The sequence below is a fragment of the Micropterus dolomieu genome, linkage group LG18 (genome assembly GCF_021292245.1).
Source record: "Micropterus dolomieu isolate WLL.071019.BEF.003 ecotype Adirondacks linkage group LG18, ASM2129224v1, whole genome shotgun sequence".
NCBI lineage: Eukaryota > Metazoa > Chordata > Actinopteri > Centrarchiformes > Centrarchidae > Micropterus > Micropterus dolomieu.
In genome coordinates, this window is record NC_060167.1 from 17,201,110 (window position 1) to 17,223,231 (window position 22,122).

General features: G+C 39.6%; 1 protein-coding gene across 4 annotated transcripts in view; it reads left to right on the forward strand.

Moving 5' to 3' along the window:
- The window catches only part of pparg (peroxisome proliferator-activated receptor gamma), a 35,586-nt gene that overhangs the window by 9,530 nt on the left and 3,934 nt on the right, over window positions 1-22,122 (forward strand). For 3 of the 4 annotated variants that reach the window (XM_046076318.1, XM_046076320.1, XM_046076317.1), the window contains 5 exons: window positions 8,806-9,105; window positions 9,430-9,596; window positions 12,627-12,765; window positions 17,904-18,103; window positions 21,695-21,812. In XM_046076318.1, coding sequence (XP_045932274.1) covers window positions 8,811-9,105; window positions 9,430-9,596; window positions 12,627-12,765; window positions 17,904-18,103; window positions 21,695-21,812 — 919 coding nt within the window. In that variant the 5' untranslated portion in view covers window positions 8,806-8,810. The remainder of the gene's footprint in view (window positions 1-8,805; window positions 9,106-9,429; window positions 9,597-12,626; window positions 12,766-17,903; window positions 18,104-21,694; window positions 21,813-22,122) is intronic. The other variant, XM_046076319.1, reaches the window with a different exon arrangement.

A 22,122-nucleotide genomic window follows, 5' to 3' on the forward strand; every position in this document is an offset into this window, starting at 1 on the left:
TTTTATAGTTTTAACCATTAGTGAGGTGGCTGTTACATTGAGTCCAGCTTTGCTACTGTTTTTGAGTCCCCCCCAGAACTGCTTCTTGTCTCTTTTTAATTGGCCAGAACGTCTCATAATGACATCTGCCAGTTTAGTCAGTTCGCATGAAATGAAACTGATGTAAGATCATAAAGCAAACCGGATCAAAAAAAACAACCAACCGTAGCTGGTAGGTGTATTTTTTAAACTTTGGACATGGCCAAGCTATCTGTTTCCAGTTTTTATGCTAAGCTAAGCTAATCACTTCCTGGCTCTTGTTCCATACTTAATCCATAGACATGAAAATGGTATTGATCTTCTCATCTAACTTTCAGCAAGAAATTTAAAAAGCGCATTTCCCGACTTGTTGACCTATTCCTTTAAGATCACCTGCCACACGAAAAAAAAAAAACTGCACATGGATAGAAACAGTCATCAAGTGTGGTTTGTCCAGTCTTCATAAGTTTCAGCTAGTATTCAGTTCTGTTTAACAATCTATCAGTGTTTAGTTCCACAATATCAATGGCTAACCAAAATACATAATGCAGCCCCTTGGCAACAACGGCTAGAGGGTTAGCAGCAAGCAGCCAACAACCATAGTGCCGCCTCTCACTTCTGAATCTTATAAGAGTTTAGCTTGGTTTGTGAAGTTCAGGTTGCACACATCAGGGGTGATGCTGCTTCGCCTGCTTTTTTGTGCAGTTTGACTTACTGAAAACCAGTTCTTGGCACTGAAAACCAACACTGGTCACAGGGGTTGTGTTGGGTATTGTAGTCCGACTGCCTACAGAAACACAAAAACTAGTCTCTTGTTGGAAAAAATTGTATCATATGAGCTGATGAGTCATTTTTCACAGTTTGCCCCCTCACTTGAGGTTGTTCAGATACCTGAGGTTTATGTTTCAACCATAGACTGTATATAAAGATAGACGACGGGATGGCTCCCCAAAAGTGAAGCCAAAACATCTTGATCTCCCCCTGGTGACAGGCTGCAGTAAAGGTCATAAACCTCCATTTTAAGTAGTTCTTATCAAACAAATCGACAGCTGAGCCCTGCTTGCATTGAGTGGGCTGGGTGTATGGGCAGGACGTCAATACTGCGGCTCCAATCTGATCACTGTAGTGCACACACTCTGGTTCACCAGTGCAAGATGGCAGCCCCTGTATCCGGGATATTTTGGCTTTGTTTTTGTACAGTGGGAGGAAGTGGAGACCCTTTATATACAGTCACTGGTTTTAACCTACAGTGCTGTATCTTTTTCAAATGGTTAAACATGGTGATAGATCTGTCATGGTGTGGGTAGCAGCTTTGTGTGAGCCTTTAGGTAAGCAATAAGTTATTTTATATGAACAGTTACATCTACAGATACAAATGTTATTACCAAATATGTACAATAGTGATCAAATTTGTCCTGTTTTTTAATTTTTCAAAGAACTGATGACATCTCTTGGAAAACACGCAGTTCAACATTCCTTCTAATTTTGGAAGGACCGGTTACTGTCCCAGTGCACATTTGAGGTATGAGAGTTCAGTAGTCAAAGCTGCTGTCAAGCTAACGTGACCCTACCTGTCCAATCTTGACCCCTTTTGGGTGAAATCACACAGTTGAGAGCGAATGAGTGATGTTAGCAGACAAGCTGAGACTCTCTGTCTCTGAATTGTTCAGTCAGTATGTCTCTTCTGACTCATTTCCTTCATAATTGTCTGTGAAGGTTGTCAGTCATCCAGGTCATAGTTATCCAAGGAAGGTTAAAGTAAAGAGCAATTTGACTTGTTGGAAGGTACTTTAAGACGGTTCGCTTCATTCATTCATTTGCATCATTATTCCTTGATACTCGTTTCACTTTTTTCAGGATCACTTTTGTTACTGAAGTTTTGCTTTGTATTGGTTTTGTTCATCACTTTATAGTCACGTAACTAATATGCACATGGAAATGAAGGCAGACATTTCCCATTGTCCACAGTGAACACGAAGAAACCACTTCTCTCTTGTTTGGCCTGGGAACGCATTACTGCGTATTTTACTTAAAACGTAAAATTTGAACACATTTATACTAAGAGACAAATGTCTCTACTGGATGTTGTGCTGTCTCAGTGCGTTTATTTATTTATATTTTGAAAGGACGATGCACATTGGTCAGCATCACTGTAAATGTGTTAGCCACAAGGCAAATTTTTCAACTGCTATCCCCCAGCCAGATGTTCAATTAGGCCTTCACATGTACTGTAAAAAAATAAGTGAGGAATAATGATTTGAAATAACCTGACCATCATTATTATAGTGCTGTATGCACAGATTGTACTCTACTATATCTGCCATATCTGAATGAAAAAGGATCGACTTGAGGTTTCTGCTGCAATGCTGAAATTGGTTCACCCTCAGATAAAATCTGAACAAAAAAGGACTCATTGAGCGTCTGGCTTCAGTTTCTGAGAGATAATAGATCTCAATTTCTGGTTAGAAAGTAATCATTATGATGATTTTTTTTTTAAAGAAATAAGAATGGCAGCCATGTATTGTGTTGGTATTGCACGAGGAGGCAGAAGTGAGTGCGTCACTGAGTGACTGAGCAGAGGGAGAGAAGTGCAACCAGAGAGGCATGATGAGGTCGCCTGTCAGAGTGAAGCAACAGGAAATCATCTGCATCTGATGTCTGCCACCTTATACACACACACACAGCAGAGCACACAAATACAACAAAAAACTCTTTTAAGCACATGAACACACAAACACAAGTATATGCTGTACGCAGAGACATGCAGACATAAAAAATTAAGAATGAAAGACGCACACTTACACTGCTTACACTTGTACACACACACAAACGCACACACACAAACAGACCACATGATATTTAGCTGTCTGAACTTCTGCTGAGCCCAGACTCTGTCAGAGAGAGAAAATGTGTGTGTGTGTGTATGTTGTTCCCTTTCTACCGGTCATCACTTCCTGAGGAAAAGCATGACCACACACACACACACACACACACACACACACACACACAACACACAAACACAATCAGTGTCTTCTCCTGTCACTGCCACTGTCACTTGGCACTTGGTTGCTGGTCATTGAGCTGACACTGAACACTCTCTGAATCGAAACAGGGTGAGTGGACTGTCCTGTACACGTGTGTGTGTGTGTGTGTGTGCGTGTGTGTGTGTGTGTGCGTTGTGTCACCCCGTCATTCAGTTCATCATGTTTAATTAATGAATGAGCCGTGGATAGCTACAAAGAATGCAAAGACCAGTCTACTGCTACATGTGATAAAAGACTAGGCTGTGATAGCTGCAATGAACACGTGTGTGTTTAAAAATGGTGTGTGGTGAGTTGAATTCCACTTTCAGTCTTTTGGGAGCAGACATCAGTGCTTACCAGTTTTGTTTGATATTCAGCACGCCTCCTCTCAGGCAGTTCATCGCCTCATAAACTCACTTGGGTTTGTGTTTGGGATTTCTGTAATATTTCGTAGCACCGGTGAGCTCAAAAACCTTAACAGTTCATAGATTGTTTTTCATTTCTTCCTGTAATCTTTATCTTTAACTAGCTCATGTAAAGCAGGTCCATATTCTACATATTCTTCAGACAGTCTTCTGTCTTCTACGTTCTTGCATGTGTCTTTGTGTAAATGCAAAAACCAGGTGCTCTTTTGTAGTAAAAAAAACACAAGGTTTAAGTCCGAATTAGACATGAAGTAGTTGTGAAATTTTCGGATCAAAAACTATCCTCAACAGTAACTGAACCCTGGGTGTGCATGTTTGTTGCTTGCAAAATGCAGAAAAGCTAACTTTTTTTCAATTTGTGCCCATTTGTAAGAAATGTTGCCTCCCCCTTAATCTGACCTCAGGATGACCTGATGTTTGTCAGTGCTCCAATTTCCTAGCTTTTGTAAGATGAAAGCCAAAAATTAGACAGAAATCAAGTAGAAATCAGAGAGAGGTTGTCTGGGTGCTGTTTTACTCAGAGCCGTGCCAAGCAGAACGAGATTTTGGTTTCTGAACTCCCACTATGCCACGTTTCATGATTAAATTCAGTACCAACCAAGCAAGTGGGTTTTCAGACACCAGGAGACTCTTGTTCCTGTCAAGAGGGCAGTCCAGACCGCTGGCTGACACTTTGGGTGCACATGGTTTTCCATTACTCTCCTGTTTGATCATTTAGGTGCAGAAGGGGAAGGCCCTTTCAGGTAATTCTGCCCATAGTGGCTTCACACCACCAAAGTAAAAAAAAAAAGAAGTGAGATTTCCTGAAGAGTGATGCATGCAACATTTTACCCTGATGTTTTTGATGGGTAACACTGAGCTCCTGCTCAATAACTAAATTGGTAAAATCAGCTGCTTACATATAAAGTACAGCATTATTGCACCACGTGATCTTTCCACTGTATCCCACAGTTTCCTCATGTGGGGACTAGCCAGGTAAAAACTAAGCACACTTCATCTTTTCAAAGAAATTGTGGGGACTGTGAGGCAGACGTGCAGGCGGGCATATCTTTGTTTTAGTCACTGACACTGAACCACATGCTGTTTTGCATGAAGAGGTCAGGAAGTCACAGAGCTCTGTGCACTAACTCACTCCGTCTTTCTCTGTCTCTGTGTTTCACATATACACACATTCATATATAGGGACAACTGTCATAATATAAATAGCTTACTCTGCCAAAAAAAAAAGAAAAACACGCCTTCTTCTAGAGGGGAAATATTCTGCAACATCGTTATCAGGATGTTATAGAGGCAACAACAAGAAAACTTGTGAAGTGCTAAATTAATCACATGCACATCTCTATTCATATTTACCCACTTGCAGTTTGCTTCACTTGGTTATGATGTATAAAAAATACCATAAAAAATAAGTCGTTTTCATGTGTGTATATTGCATCCAAATTTCTCATCAGTTCTCATGTAGCAATGCAATTCTTTTTCAACTAAATCTGTTCAAATATCGAAACTTGCTTCCAACAGTGAATTTTGGTCGAGCGATTGTCTGCTTTGGCATCAGTGGTGTAGTTCTTACCCTCAAAGAGAGAGCATAGTTTTTATGCAAACAGAGAAGATAAGAGGGTTAATGCCTCTGAATGCAGTGGGGCAGGTTCTGCCTTTTGTCTCTTACATTACTAAATATACCACACTGCCTCCTGTGTTGCCTTCTCTCCTTTCCTAGACTGCTCCTCGCTCCGTGCATTTTCTTTGCTTGACTGTCAAATGAGTTACTGTGTAGGAGGCTTCTACACCCTCGGAAAAAATGATGATTATACAGGATATTTTCTGACTGCAGGGTTTCTTCACTATGAGCTTTTTGTATTCTTTTAGAAGTTTTTGTTGAGCTCTGTAAGTGTTTTCCTTTTGTGGATTTTTTGTATATAAACCAATAAAGGTTCTCCCACTTTCTGTCCAGTAATCTGATCCCCAGCCTTTGCTTCAGTCCGTTTTGGACTGAATCATCGCAATTGTGAAGAAATATGACATGAAAAAACATTTCATAAGTTTTGCAACATTGTCCCTGAAGGAAATATTTCACATCTCTCTGTTTGACCTCTTAGTTTCACCTCTTTTTTCCTGAACTGCTGCTTTCAGACTGGGAGAACACCGTTCCCTCTCCTGAAGTTAACATTGCAGTGGTAGCGTCATTTTGTTTAATGATCCAGCTTTTGTGGGTCAGTCTGTACTTTTGTACGTCACTCCTGTCTCAGTTACTGTCTTTGTCCATTCAAAGATCCTTTAAAAGATTTTACATGAAAAGTGTGACATGCTTAACTGCATGTGTTGACTCACTTAAATACACACACACACACACACACACACACACACACACACACACACACACACACACACACACACACACACACACACACACACACACACACACACACACAGTATCAGTCAGGCTTGTCGGTACAGTAGCTTGCCAGACCTGCCTGCCAGTTTGCCGTTGGCCTTTTTGTTATTATGTCATGAGTGAGGCAATAGCTAGAAAATACTCCTACACGCTGTACTTTTACCTGGAAGACAAGTTCTGACATGTGGAAATCTGAGAACTGGCAGGAGACACCGGCACAGCTGTCACGCATGTGCTCACACACACACACACACACACACACCCCTTTGCAAACAAAAACCTTACTAATGATCTGTCATCTTTTATAATATCTGAAAGGCTGTCGCAGATACAAACATGTTGATTTTATACTTCACTGTTTCTAGGAACACTGTCAGGAGAGAAGTCACTGTACAAATTTACAACATGATTCAAGCACCATGGTTTAACTGTCAGGCTGCATCCGCCTTCCTCTTAAAAAAAAAAATTGTGTTGAAGAGCTTGTGGAGTACAGAGCATTCATTTCATAAAATTTTTTTTTTTCTTAAAACCCCTGGGTGCAGTTTGATTTCTTGAAATGGTCTGGGGACTCGCTCTCTGTCACCCCCTCTCGATTTATCTCTCTCACTCGTCATCTCCAGAGCTCCCTCTCTCTCCCACTAGATTTTCCTCTCCATATGATGAGTTGATGCCAACCGGGACACAAGTCGCTCCACTGCTCCATCTATTTAAGGTTTGGATCGACTGGCTACCGGCCAACTAATGGAAAAATAACCAGGTTTCCCCATGTATTAATAGTCAGCATTTTCCCCTCACAGCAGCTTCCAAGACAGTGGAAGCTACAGCCTGCGGACAAACACACACACACACCTCTTTTCTCGCTCTCGTTCTGAAACAATGTCACAGTCGATGTGAATTTTAAGTGGAGCCCCCGCTGATTTTTGTTGCCACAGTCCAAACAAGTAAAAAGGAAACAATAAGTAGTTGAGAGAGGAGGATGTTTGCTCCACGGGGATGTTTTGTCAAGTAATTTGGAGCCATTTCTATACCTGGTACTACTGTGCCATCGGAGTAATGCTATTTTAGTTTTGTCCTGTTGCATAATTCATCGCATTCTTTGTCACATTTTTTTTCCCAAATCAGGAGCTCGAGGTTGATTAGAGGTGGTTTATTTTGAGATTCGGTGTTGGTTACAAAAGGTTTTTTGGCAGGTCAGTTGTTTCAGTGCACAGACCTTTTACTCTATTTATCTTATTGATTATTTATAAACTGTTTCTTTAGTTTAAATCAACGTTAGAATTCAGGCATGGCTCCATCTTTCTTAAAAAGTTTCCAGTATTGATATTTACAAAGACACATAGACATTTTGCCTTCAAATTTTGCAACACAGAACAAAAGTGAAATACCTTTGATATGAAGTCTGGTGATGCTGTATATTCTTCTTTGTGTCAGCAAATTCCAATTAAAGGCCAAAACCAACAATCAGTTGTTCCCCCCAATGAGATTTATCCAAATATCCATAGCCTGATGTAGCTTATTCCTCTGTGCCATACTCTTCCTTTGTTGTTCAAAATATCAAAAACACATAAATTAAATTTGCACTGGGTAACGTGTTCGGTCATTAGGATGCACATGGGCAATGTAGATTATTTTAGTCTATCCCACATAAAGTACACCATCCTTCTGCATTAAAAAAGTCACTATACATCAAGTTAATAAACAGCATAAAATAGTCCCCACAAATACACTTAATACTATTGTTTGAGTAAAGTTTGCTAAAAATTTTATATGTGTTAACCATGTTAAAAATCTACATTTTCAGCCAGGGCAAATGGGTTTGAGATTCAGTGCTACAGACAGGGCAGGGATGGCAGAAAGTACTGGGAGACAGACTAACGCATCGTAGGTTTTGGACGTTTCATTTCATCACACTTAACAAATAAAGAATATCCCCAGCCTTATCCTTTTAATATCTTAAAGTCTGTCAATATCAGATTTCTTGACTTAGTTTGTTAAGAATAATTAAATACATCACATAAAGATATTCTACTAATTTTTAAATCACCAAACAACCTTGTACAAACGTCCTTCGACCCTATAGCCCTGTATGTGGTTTGCTTTTGTGTGGACTGTAGTAACCGCTGGCGACTGGACTTTGACCACCTCGGCTGACTTTTCTCCTGCAATGTCTGATCTGAGTTAGATTTTGGAATGACTGAAGAGGCTTCATTTATTATACACAGAGCTGAATATCAAGAGAGAGCAGTGTGGTAGAAATGTGGTCAACAAGCAAATGATAGAAATTTTTAATAATAATGATGCGGAAAAAAACACAGTCTTTCTAGGATGAAAGAATAAAATTCCTAGAAGTTGAACACAGTTCTACTTAATAATCTGCGACGTGTTTCAACACTCAGAAAGTGCAGTCCGTTCCACTCCAAAAGTTAGTGTCTTACATCCTTGGCCACAGACAGAGGCTCAAACAGTCCCTGCTGTCTATGTGCTTTGGTTGGGCAATCACACAGCGAGCCACCCAAACAGAAACGGAGGAAGATGGTGTTTTGAGCAGAAGAGATGTTCCCTGTGACACAATCTGCCTTGCTGTTTACCAGATAGCAGACAGACTGCAGGAATGAGCTGGAGGGCCGGCAGTACTCCACATGGTGGTGTGTGTGTGTGTGTGTGTGTGTGTGTGCGTGTGGGTATTATATACATATTTAATCATTAACACCATGTCCAATGAAGCATGTGGGCTTGTCTATGTATATATTCATCTTTCTCCCTTCCTCTGCTCCTCTACTACTTTCCTTATCTCATCCTCCCTTTCTCTCTCTGTCTCTCCAACTTTTCCTCTTCCTCCCCTCCTCTCTCCGGTTCTTCCAGTGTTGTTTTCTTTTAACAAGGCCACATACAGTCAACAAAGGATATTGCATCAGCTGTCGCGTCACTGCTTCATCTCTCTTCACAGTAGACATGGTGGACACCCAGCAGCTCCTAGCCTGGCCTGTCGGTTTCAGCCTGAGCGCCGTGGACCTGTCATCAGAGCTGGACGACAGCTCCCACTCCCTCGACATGAAGCATTTGTCAACGTTAGACTACGCCTCCATCTCCTCCTCCTCCATCCAGTCCTCCCTGTCTCCCCCGCTCGTATCCTGCATCTCCTCCGCCGGTGTGGCCTATGACCCCAGCCCTCCGCAGAGCGAAGAGCACCTGACCAACATGGACTACACAAACATGCACAGCTACAGGATGGAGCCGGACACTCACAGTAAGTCCTGTTTGTGTAATGGCTTAACCAGAGCGAACACACGTTATCTACTTTCTTTTTGCTGATTAAATGCACATGGAGGTTAGCGGCACAGTTCACTTGCAGAAGGTAGAAAATGAAGTCTTCACATAAAAGCTTTAATGCATTAAGTGTACCACATTTAGAGGACAGTTGGTTAAGATATTGATTTGTACTTGTGCTAAAAACATTAATGAACAGAATAGTGGTTATAGCCAGAGACCAGGTTTAACCAACAGAGCATTAAACTTTCTGTCTGTCTGCCTCCTTGGTGTGCTACCTGCCTGATGATGTTTCTAATATCAGACTTGATCAAGTTGGAGCCGGAGTCGCCTCCGCAGTACTCTGACAGTCCCGTGTTCTCCAAGCTCCAGGACGATACGACAGCAGCGGCGCTAAACATCGAGTGTCGTGTGTGTGGGGACAAAGCCTCGGGGTTTCACTATGGCGTCCATGCCTGTGAGGGCTGTAAGGTACGACTGAAAGATGTCATGAGTAAAGATGAAAAATAAATGTATGATTTACTGTATGTATCAACTTACTTCCCCAAAAGACAACAAAAAGCAGCACATCCTCACGATTATGAGGATGGAACTTACTTATGTTTGGCATTTTAGCTTATAAAAGATGAGGCACCAATTGGTCTACACAACCAGCAGAGGTCTCTTTTCAGATAGTTGTTCAGTTTTGACCAAAATATTTTTTTCTCACTTATTTCTGGCTCTGGTTCTGGCAATCAATTATTTGAGAGATGCATATTATATCTTAAACTGCAATGCACATAGGTGAAAAACAAATTGATTTCTGCTCTCAATAAGTAATGCTCAAGATCAAGATCGTACCACCTTAGAGGAAGAGTCATGTCAGGAAATGGTGATGGGTGTAACCATTTCTACTGCAAATCATAACGTTTTGTTTCCCTGCCAGTCTTCCTTTTTCTGTCACCATGTGTCACTCTTCAGCGAAACATGTTGGTGGAATAAATAATTCTATAATGCATGGAGAGAAGTGAGCATTTTTTCGTCTTTTTGATGTCTGTCACTCTAACCACAAGCCCCATACATTTTCCACTGTGCAAGGGCTCAGCAAAGACTTGTGCTTCCACAGACATACAGCCCCTTAAACTCTCTGTCTGTCTGTCTGTCTGTCTGTCACTACAGAGTATATAAATAACTAATAGAGTGTGGGGGAAGTTTCACACATATTTCCATTTTCTTTGAAATATTGAGACATTATAAGAACAGGACCTAAATTGTGACATTGTCCAAAAACAAACGAGGTGGATTTTCAGAAACAGCAGCAATACTACGTATGCTTTTTTCAGTAGTTTTTTTTTGTTTGTTTGTCTTGTTTTGCCAAGAAAGGTATAAAAAGCTGCTGTACATGCTGTGTTTCGCTCACCTTCAGCAAGTCTCTGCCTTTTAAGAAAAGCTCACCCTAAGCCTAACTTTAAGACAATAACAGAAGAGATTTACTTAGATTAGATAACTTAAATGCGAAGGAAAAAAAAACACAGATACCTCAGCTTACAACATAGTCTCATATTTGTTATTGTAACATTTATTTATGGACATTACAGATAACTATTAGAATTAGAGATCATCTTAGGAACTTTACTAAATGTTATTTAGGGAAACAATCACCAGGAATCTTGAAATATTTAGGTATGTGATAATAAAACCCTTAATGTTGATACCATCAGTGGAAAAAAGAAACCTTGACATGCAATGCAGGCAAATAGCAACACCTGCGTGATGTAACAGTAGTTACAATACAATAGTGCAATACAATAGGCCTGGTATAAATGCTACATTACTGAAAGGATAAGTCTGGTGATATTATCTGTTTGCCACGAGAGGACCAAACCCAGCAATGAATTGATCTTACTAACTAGTACTGCCTTTGTAGCCAAAGCCTCATATAGCGTATTACTCCGTTGTTTAAAACACATCAATGAGCCACATGGTGCCACTGAGTGACGTGTTTCCATGAAAATGTGCTCTATGGTTTATTTTGATCATATCCCACATACACCCACCTGCTGCCGTAAATACACTATTTACTCCTCCAATTTTTAACACTACAGCCCAGCTGTTTTAAGACATTTCTTAGCCTGTTTAAAAAATTTAAGATGATTTCCATGTTTAGTTGGAATGAACCATCTCGTGGCTGAGAGCCACACGCAGGGCAGGGAAAGTACTGAGAGTAACATTATTGTTGGTTTTGGTTTTTCATGGGATTTGTTGATAATATGTGAGATACAGAGTATCCGCAGCCATATCCTTTGAAATGCACAGCTTTCTGTAAAGATTACTACATCTGTTGTGTGTTGACTCAGTTGTATGATACAGTTGTATTGCAATGTACTGCATTATACTGAGAGGTGTAATATTTTGACAATCTCATTTACATATTGGAGCAACAAAGGTATTCTAATCAACATACAGTCTGTCAGGACTATTGTATTGGATTTACTACAAAGTACAGAGGGGTTTTTTTCTGTCCACTTAGTCTAAGTCATACTGTACCTTCAGAGGCTGAATGAAGCTAAGGTACAGTATTCATTGTTCTGCTAAGGTCTCAGGGGAGACTCACCAGAAGAGGGGGGTCAGCCAAGAAGGCAAACACTTAATTGTTTCAAAACAGAAAACATTCTTTATTGAGGTGGAGTCTTGACCCCCTTTAACTTCCTCCTTCTTTAAATAACCTATAATTAAAAAAGGAACATCTGTGCATCCCCAGGAATGCAGATGCCAAACACACCAGTCTTCACGTAGAGTCCAGATGTGATTACAAAAAAACTCAAATACAGTTCTCCTCATGACACAGCCCTCAGGTTTTTTCTTTTTGTGTCGATTCTACTCTATTCAGTTCCTCTTTCTGTTAGCTCTCTTAGTCAGCACATCATCAAGCCATCAACAAATCCATAAGTGTGTGTTAAGAGTTTGACCATGGCTACATAGTTAATAGCTGAGATAAGCACAAGTCTTATGGGTCTGAAGGTTGAAAACATCAAAGCTCAAATCCACCCTAAATCACAATCTACTTCCAAACACACTTGTGGGCAATAGGATTGGCTTCCTTGCAGATTACAAAGACACAGGTATCTAATCTGCATCTACTTGTCAATAGATACTATATGAAACAACAAACTTGAATCAGAAGTTGAACATGTAAAAACTTATTACTTCTTATACTTCTTATTATTACTTCTCCTGTCGTCTGTCAGCTATGATACAGATAAAAGTGTTTTCTGTATTTGTAAGGCACATACAGTACTAGGAAAAGCATTTCCTACTAAAATCTTTACAAGACTTTTTCTTTACTTTATTATCATACTTTTGTCTTATTTGCCAACACAAAGAGTCTACAGTAGTGCAACATTAATCTCTCACCAATTCTTAGAATAGAAGCAGAATTAGCAGTGTAGCGCAAATAGAAAAAAGTGGCATATCTTTAGTGCCAATATTTGAACTAAGTGTCCATCTCTTTCTTTCTCACAGGGTTTCTTCAGACGCACAATCAGGTTGAAGTTGGTCTATGATCACTGTGCTCTTCACTGTCGCATTCACAAGAAGTCCCGCAACAAGTGCCAATACTGTCGCTTCCAGAAGTGCCTCAATGTCGGAATGTCACACAACGGTAAGATGGTGATACACAGATTTGAGAACGGTCAGTGTATATGTGCTTGATTCATTTTTATTTAAGATAAACTCACATATGAAATGAAAACATTTACAGTTAGGCCATGAAAAAGCTTAACTACATGAAAGAAACAGCAGTCAAAGCTTCTGTACCCTCGTGACTTTTCTTCAGACAGGAATGAACCCCTCATTTATGCTCACTATAAATAATGTTTAATTATACATAGGTTAAAAGACAGGTTTTTCTTTGAAATTATGGCCCAGGAAGCGCCTGTTTGCAGATGAATTCTTCTGCCTCTGATGCCTCTGAGAATGGCAGAAATACATCTACACCACACTACTGCCAATTTGGTCATTGAGGTGTGATGGTCATATATGCAGCAATGTACACCACTGCCTTCTGTGTTGCCAGTTGCTTCCTCTGTGGTCTTCAGCCTGTATAGCAACCCTTTGGTCATGCTTCAGTTCCCATCACTCGTGCAATGTGCCTGCCACCCCAAGAGCATGACTCAAAGATTAAATTGTGGTTGAAGGGAAACTTAAACCCCCTCTTCCAAGGGCTCGTACTAGCAGAATTGAAAGCAAAAAGCGGTAACTGTGTTTAGATGTTTGGTAAAACTCTCTGATGTTTGTGCTGCTCTTAAGCTGAAAGAATGAGCCACTGAAAGTACTTGTTTACTTTACTCACTTGCGTATTTAAAGCTAAAATCAGTTTTTAATGAATGAATTATAAGATAAACATCTGTATCTGTTCTACAAAAGGACATTTTCACTGCTTGCTAACAAAAATGCGCTTGAACAACCTCATGAAATCCCCACAAGGCGCTCCCGTTTGAATGTGTGGATTGCGGTGTTAATCACACAAGACGTTTGTAAAACAGTTACACGATCACAGATGGTCATTGGTCTGCCTTCATGGGCCTATTAAAAATGTCAGAATAACCAGCTGAGCGAGAACAATGTAAAAAGTTGCTGATGTTTATGAGCAGACAATACAATATAAAGCTTTGCCTACAGTTTATTTTATTACACAATATCTATAGAACTTGAAAAAAAGCTAATGTAATTAGAAAATCCACATGTACAAGCCTTGCTACACCCACACAGGAGTTTTAACCTGTGCGTGCCAAGTCAGGGTAGAAATGCACCGAATACTGAAAGACAGCGAGAGACTGCCAACACCTCCCACTCTCAGCCCCGTGTGGGTTCATCCATTGTGTTGCCAGTCTAAATGCAGTCTACTGCTGCTTCTGCAGATTTACATGCTGCATCTGATGAGAAGTATTTGTCTTTTGTTCTTAAAAATAGGCCGCACTTTACATTGATTGACAGTAAACATAAAACTGATCTCAGGTATGATTGTTATTGCACTATGTAGCGCTAACACAGTTCATTTATATGATCTTTGCCATCTGCCGCACATTCTGTTGCTCTCCCTTCTGGTGTGAGTAAGTGTAGCCACTGAAATACAAGGTGATAGCGCTCATACGACGTCACCTCACAAGCTCCACAACCGACTTACAGTATGTAGAGAAATCATGTATACACTTATACCATCACAGATATTTGCTCTCCCATGTGACTGTTCAGCTGTTGGAAGATTTAAATTTTTTAGCCTTTGTTGGCCACCGTTTTTATATCAAGCGCTGACAGATGACGTGTACCTCATGACTGTGTAGGTGTACACTGGTTGTGCTTGTTTGATAGTTCTCTGACTCCTGTTTGTTTTGTTGTGCCTATTAGGGTAGGACAATCTACGGCCTTCTGTCATTTGATATTAAAATTCTCAGCATAGCTTTACACAACTTGAGTCTTGTTATGTCTCATCATGTTTGCCTTTCATTCAACAAAAGTGCTTCCCACTGAAAAAGGATGTGAGGGATGGGACTGAATTCTGATACTCAAAAATTTTTACTTCTCCATTTTCAAATAGCACATCACAATTACTATGGGCTGGCCACGCAAATTTGCACAGTCTGAATTAAATTTTTCAGCTGTACATACTTTAAGTGAAGTCAGTGAGACATAAAGGAAATATTCACAGAGATAAGTGCTAGCGGGACTGCGCCTGAAAGCTGTGGCCATACTAGGGCTGTATCGATTATTTTTCAAGTCGATTAATCTAACGATTATTTTTCGATTAGTCGATTAATCTAACGACTAACTTTGTTTATTCTAAAGAAAGAAAAGTTGCCTATTACTCGATTAACATATCAATTTATCCAAAATAAATATCAAAAACATGTCAATCAATAAATCTATATTTTATCCAATCATCCTGATGAAGCACATTAGACTAATGACAATAGCAGCAAATCTTAAAATGAATCAAATTTCCACGTCACTGATGTGTTGTGATAATAACAATAACAGACATTAATTAGGCTACTTTACTTAAAACTTTAAATGTTTCTGACATGGATTCATTTCAATATTAAGTAATGCAGTATGATAATTAAATGTATTTCTGCATCAGTGAACACCTGAAAGGACTCACAGACTGCAGACAGTCACAGATTGTCTGTAATTAGATTCAGCTGTTTTCTCGCTCATACGTGGCCGTTAAATAAACAGAAAATATGAAACAGCCGATCGTTACATCACTCGCGTTGTAACGTTACGTTACCATGACAGCAGCGGGGCAGAAATTACTTTTAACATGAAGGCAATAAACATTGTAACAGACCACGTGTCCTCGTGCTGATAATGTGCCGTGCTTGTGTGGCGACAGAAAGTAAACACGATTTACGGTGCTGCCGTCTAGACAAAGTGCTGCAGGATAACGTTACTTTCGTTTCACGTGTTCGCAGTTGTGCTGCAGTGAAGCTGTTTCCAGTTCACAGAGCTCACGGAGCAGCACGTTGTTGAGTGTCTGTCTGAAATACTCCAAACTTTAGACGGTCGAAGTCGCGGTCTTGTAGCTGGAGTTTGTCCGGGATAATCCCACACCGGATGCAGCGACGCGTCGACGTATTTACGTAATCGACGTAATCGATTACGTCGACGAATCGCCCCAGCACTAGGCCATACAAGATGTTTCCTGGCTTTCTGAGGCCAGAAGCTGGCAGGCTAGGAACTAACATGGGGCTGTGAACAATCCAACCCCTCTCTCAAATCAAACCGGCCTCGTGATTCAACCTACCTGAAGTGTGGTCAATTTGAATCCATAAGTGAATTCTTCTTGCCCCTGCTTCTCTTTGAAATGAAAGGGTAGATACATCCAGAGTTACTGCAGCATAAGAAGAGGCGTAATCAGATAAATAGGTGAAAACAACTGTGTGCGTACAGAGGGTCTCTTATACCCATCTGCATCTCGTATCAACATTAACTAAGGGGGCATTAACGTAAGACACTTATAAACCATCATCATTTTGCAGGTGTACAGTCACACAACTGTTCACTTTCACATCTATAAAAGAGCATCAAATTGTGGGATTGTTTGTAGGAAGTAGTCTACATGCCATGGACACATGGATTTTTGTTCCGTTTGTTCCTGTCTTTCAGCTAAAGTGAGCATACCAACATTTTTTTCTCAGATGATTTTGCTGTTTCTATTTGTAGTGTCTTGTAAGGTTTTTCAAACATGGATGAGTTAAACTCATCTCAGTACCCGGGATTTGAGGTCAACAGCAAACATGGCTTTATATTTACAGTATGCTAATAGCATCTTCTATAATTAGTTTGTTTTTTTCTCCTCTCCTGCCTCTTTACCTCTCTGTCCCTTATATCAGTCTACTGTTAGCGTGTTTCATGAGATACAGCCCATGTTTTGAAAGTCTACTCTGTGTGGGTTTTTATTTTTATCAATGATTGACATCTCAGAGTACATAGACCTCAACCCGATTCCTCCAACCTGCTGTGTCACCACTGGTGGCTCGTTGCCAGTTGGTGGTAGGGCCACTTTACTTTGTACTAATTTACTTAAGGTGTGCATTCATCACACAGTCAGCATTACACAATCACGTACACACTGTGGTAAATGCAGAGCACAGGTTTGAATGGAGGGATAATAAATTACTTCCACAAATAGAAAAAGAAGGTTTAACCATTTCACAACTTAGCATCAAATTACAGTTTGAGTTAAAAGAACATTTTCACTGCATTCACCATAAAAATCTAGATTACAATTATTCATTTGTCAAGCGTAATGCAGCTTTAATTAATTATTCATAACTTGAGCAATGGATAATCAGTCTGAGAAATAGTATAATATAATATGTATACATTTACCTGACGCCTTTATCCAAAGCAACTTAAAATTGCTAGACATGTCAGAGGTCACACGCCTCTGGAGCAACTAGGGGTTAAGTGTCTTGCTCAGGGACACATTGGTAGATGGGTCACAGTGGGGAATTGAACCCGGGTCTCTTACGCTGAAGGCATGCGATTTATCCATTGCGCCATCACCTCACCACCCCTGTATAATATGTATTGTTTTTTTACTGAAAGAAATAAAACCACGTTTTGAAATGTACATAATAGTTTTTTAGGTTTTCGAATGAGCTGTGAAACCACAATTACCAATAAAAATACATATGTATTGTTAAAGAGAACAGTATTTTTGTAATTGCTTCATGAGACGCACCTCATAAAACTACAGGAGGAACTTTTGTTGTGTGTTGTTGCCAGTGGATTTTCTCTTTCACTGAGTAATGGTAAGAGCTGTGTGACTCATTTGTAGAAGTTGTAGAACAATCCAAAATCCAAATAGATATTATCTATATTCTATTTATTATCACATACGACTTGTCACATTAGTCAAGCTGGAAGCAGGGAATATGGGCATTTTTGCTCAATAAATGACTGAAACGAACAGTAGTCTGTAATAACTGCCAATGAAATTTCTGCCGATCGATTAATCATGTAATTGTTGCAGCAAACTTTTGCGGCACTTAGCTTTGGTGACTAGATCTCGATGCTGTCTCAAATTAAACATGTCAAATTTGCAGATGTGTCCAGAAATTAAAAAGATTTTATTTTTTGCTTACTTTGAACCACCAGAATCCTTATTCTTGCTTACAGTATGTTTCTGTGTGTGCTCTTATATACTGTGTCTGCCTGCCTGCCAACCTTGTGTCCATGTGTGTCTGTTTGTGCGCTAAACTGTGTTTCTGTCTGTCCGTTTCCTTTTCCCAGCCATTCGTTTTGGCCGGATGCCCCAGGCGGAGAAGGAGAAACTGCTGGCTGAGTTCTCATCTGACATGGAGCACATACACCCGGAGGCAGCAGATCTGAGGGCTCTGTCCCGGCATCTGTACGAGGCCTATCTAAAAAACTTCCCCCTCACCAAGGCCAAGGCCAGGGCCATCCTCTCTGGGAAGACCGGAGATAACGCGGTAAGCAGCACTGCCTTAGTTCTACTTTAAGGGGTGGGGGATGGGGATGGCATGTGCCTGCATAAGCCAAAAACCTATTTTTGAATTTTCTACTGGATATCAGTACAGTATATTGTGTTTTGGTGAGACTTATTACAGGCACATCCACTGCATTAGCAGGTTAATTTTGTGATGAAGGCCAAGGAAACATCCTTCTTTGGTGATGATTGCATTTACATACAAAATATATCTGTTACAGATTACAATATATTCACTATAAATTCAGTATGTAATAACACCTTTTATAATACGGCTGTTGGTTTATAAAGCACTCAATGGTTTAAGGCCGAAATACATTTCTGATATACTGCCACGCTATGAACCATCCAGCCCTTTTAGAGTCAAAACTTAAGATGGAGAAGCAGCGTTCAGTTTTTTTAGCTCTTTTTAATTGTAGTTGCTTTTCTGTATTATGTAAAGCAATTTCAATTGCTTTGTTGTTGAAATGTGCCATACAAATAAACGTGCCTTTTCTTTGCCACACACTGATCTGAGCTGCTGGACCAGTTGCGCCGTCCCTTTCAGCTTTTTCTCCACCGTAATTGAGATGTTCAGTTCAAATTTGACCTATATTTTATTTATATGTTTTTTTTATGAATCCCACTCATCACAAGCAACCCAACCACCAACCAAACAACACGTACTATACATATATATTTAAACATAACCAGTCATGATGGTTTAAATCAGCACAACCTCATATTCTGCCAACACTAAAAGAAATGAAAAGGCCTTCTTTAGTAAAAAAAAATCTATGTATCTTCACCTACACATATACCACAGATTTTCTCTCATGTGGTGCCTTGAGTTTTAAATGAAACAAGCAGTCGCTCAGGGAAAAACGATGGTAAACAAGACAAGTTTGAAGTGAAGGCGTTTAGAAGCTTTGCACTTTAAAGTGGTTCAAACTCTTCCACTCACTGCATGTTTTAACATTTTTTTTTTCCGCCAGCATTGTCTTCATGCTTCCACGCTCAGTTTAGTTCAGATGAGGTCTTTTCAGAGTGTTATTGCTGCTCTAACAGGAAAAGTGGACTGACTGGTTTCTACATGTTTTGGCTGTTAGAAAACCTCTCAGGTTACAGTGGTCAAACTTTGCAACACGATAACATGGCTTCTCAGCACTCTGATGTACAGTAATGGCTTCAACATTCCTACTCAAAATGTCAAACTAATTTATAAAGACATTTGGTAATATATACAAGGGGGCTGTTGGCCAAAACCCTGAAAATGTAAGATATCATCTTATTCTGTGTTTTTGTACTTGAGTTTGAGATATTGAATCTCAGAATTCAAAAGAGACTTACTTAGGAAATCCACATCAACTGAATTACAAGTGGCAGACAAAAGAAAACCATTGTGAATATTTATGATATGATCCACAGTGCATTTAAAATATATATATATATATATATATAACCTACTTACAGTATCAATTCTGCAAGATGGGTCTAAAACATTCCCCATTGGCATTTTTATGGACTATTAGAGCGGGTTGGCCGTTAATCGGAAGGTCGGCGGTTCAATCCCGGCTCCCCCAGGCTGCATGTCGAAGTGTCCTTGGGCAAGATACTGAACCCCGAATTGCCCCTGGCTGTTCCGCCAGTGTATGAATGTGTGTGAATGGTGAATGCAGATGTAGTGTAAAAGCGCTTTGAGTGGTCGAAAAGACTAGAAAGGCACTATACAAATACGGAGCATTTACATTTATTTACCAATGCATTCAATATAGTTTTTATCTATTCATATATAAGACAAATCATCTTCCTTTGCAGATATTTTCAATATGTTGTGATAACTTATTCTGAAAGTAAAATGTTGTCAAGTAAACCTATTAAGTAAATTGTCATTAGGTAAAGCTAGTGAATTAGTGCAGATTTCCCAAATCAGTAGCTTTTAATATATTTTTAGACCCAAGCACATGGATAAGGCACTTAAAACATACTTAAATTTAATTAAATTATAGTGTTTATTTGAATAGTGTTCACTGAATAATGAAAATGAGGATGTACATGAACCTAAATGCACCAATTACAGCGCTTGCCCTCAACAGTAATTATTATTAGTAGTAGTAGTATTGGCTCTGTAACTGAGGATCAAATGTACAAGTAGCATTTTTTTCCTTTCCTGCTGCTTCTCTCTCTCTGTACAGTCAGATAAGTTCAAGGCTGCGTCGCATCTCTTTTGTCTGATTGTTATGACTGTTCATCACAGCGATAGCAGCCAAATGGCACTGAATCCACTGAAACCACAGCAAACCTCCTGAAACATAATGGGAGTCAATGGTTTTATCTTTTGTAGAATATTTACATTTTTTAACATGTGGGGCTTTATATGAGTTGATGTACAATCAGCGTTTAACTGCACCAGCACTCCAGACACAGCATCAGAGGTGAAGGAAGAAGATAGTTTTTACAATTCTTATCCTCAATAATTGCACATTTTGTTTGACAGAGAACACTTACTTTTGTACAATGAATTAGACATTGGAACTGGATAACTGTGATGTTTCTGTGGAAACAGAATAGACAGACATGGCAAGTTTCACTCAATAATTTCTCATAGCATTGATGCATCTTTAAACAAGGAAAACTTAAAAGCATAAAGACATACCATAAAGATTGGATTCGTTTTATTTTTGTCATGCCTATAACTTTTGCTGAAAGGCAACCATAAGCAGTTTCTGAATAATGGCAAATGGTAAAATCCACTGAAACAGTAGCACAAGCAGAAAAGGTTTACAAAGTCAGCAAAGTGACTCATTCTGTTATCCAGAAACATCTATCTAAAGTTAGCTAACTTTAGCCAGCTTAGACTGCTGTTCACCAAGTAAGTCTGTCAACAGCAAACCCCTTGAGTGTATTGAACGGAGCAAGCGTGCATTTTTAATGCTAATGAATTCAACTTCACTTATAAGGGATTGAATGTGCTATTTCTTTTTTAATTTTAAATTATTTTATTCCAATGCTGGCAGACCTGAACTTCCATACAAACGCTGCACATTCTATGGAATTCCAAAAAATGACACTGTTCACCAGCCACAGACTTTAATTCAATTCACATAAGAAATGATTATTCATTTCATAACGTTTTTTGAGAATTGCTTGCTGTAATTTCCTATAGGATGTCTCATTATTCATTTTACTGCTATGAAAATGGAAGATAATAGGTGTATGAATGCTACTATTCATCATTCAGGCCTGTGCATGTCCATGCCAGTGTTTTTAAAAAGTAAGCGGAACTTTAACTCGGTTAAGCTTAATTTACCTGAAAAGTGTTTTTATCTGCCCCAACCTGCAGCTAAGATTTGTTTACTTTGCCCATCAGACATGAAATGAGATGTGCGGTGTTTGCTTTTGCAGGTCTGATGAATGAGCCATGACCAAAGTGCATACGTGGTATATGTGATTACAGCTGTAGCTCACATGTCCTCAGAAAACCTACAAGGAGCTGATGCTGTTTTTTTCTTCCGCTTCCTCCCCCTTTTTCTATCTGCTCTTTCTTATTCCCACAAATCCATATTCTTCCATATTCTTTCTTTTCTCCCTCCAGCCTTTTGTCATCCATGACATGAAGTCTCTAATGGAAGGGGAGCAGTTCATTAATTGCAGGCAGATGCCCATCCAGGAGCACCAGCAGCAGACATCCGCCCTAACGGTCGAACATGGAGGTTAGAAGTATAAAATACCGTTCTTGTCATGATGTGAGGATGTTATCAAGTCTGTTTTTCTATTGTTTTCTTTTCTTCTATCAATATAACCTCATAATAAAACTGAACTGCCATTTTCATTTAATTCAATATTTAAATCCCTGAAATATATTAGAGATGGGCAGTGATGAAAAGGTCTAAAGCCAGGGTCAATAATGTGTGTGTGTGCACAGAATTGATGTGATGTAGCCCCAATAAGATGTGTATGTATTTTTTTTTAATCAGGCCTTTGCACATCCTGCTCGTTGTCATTTCCCAATTCCATGGTCCT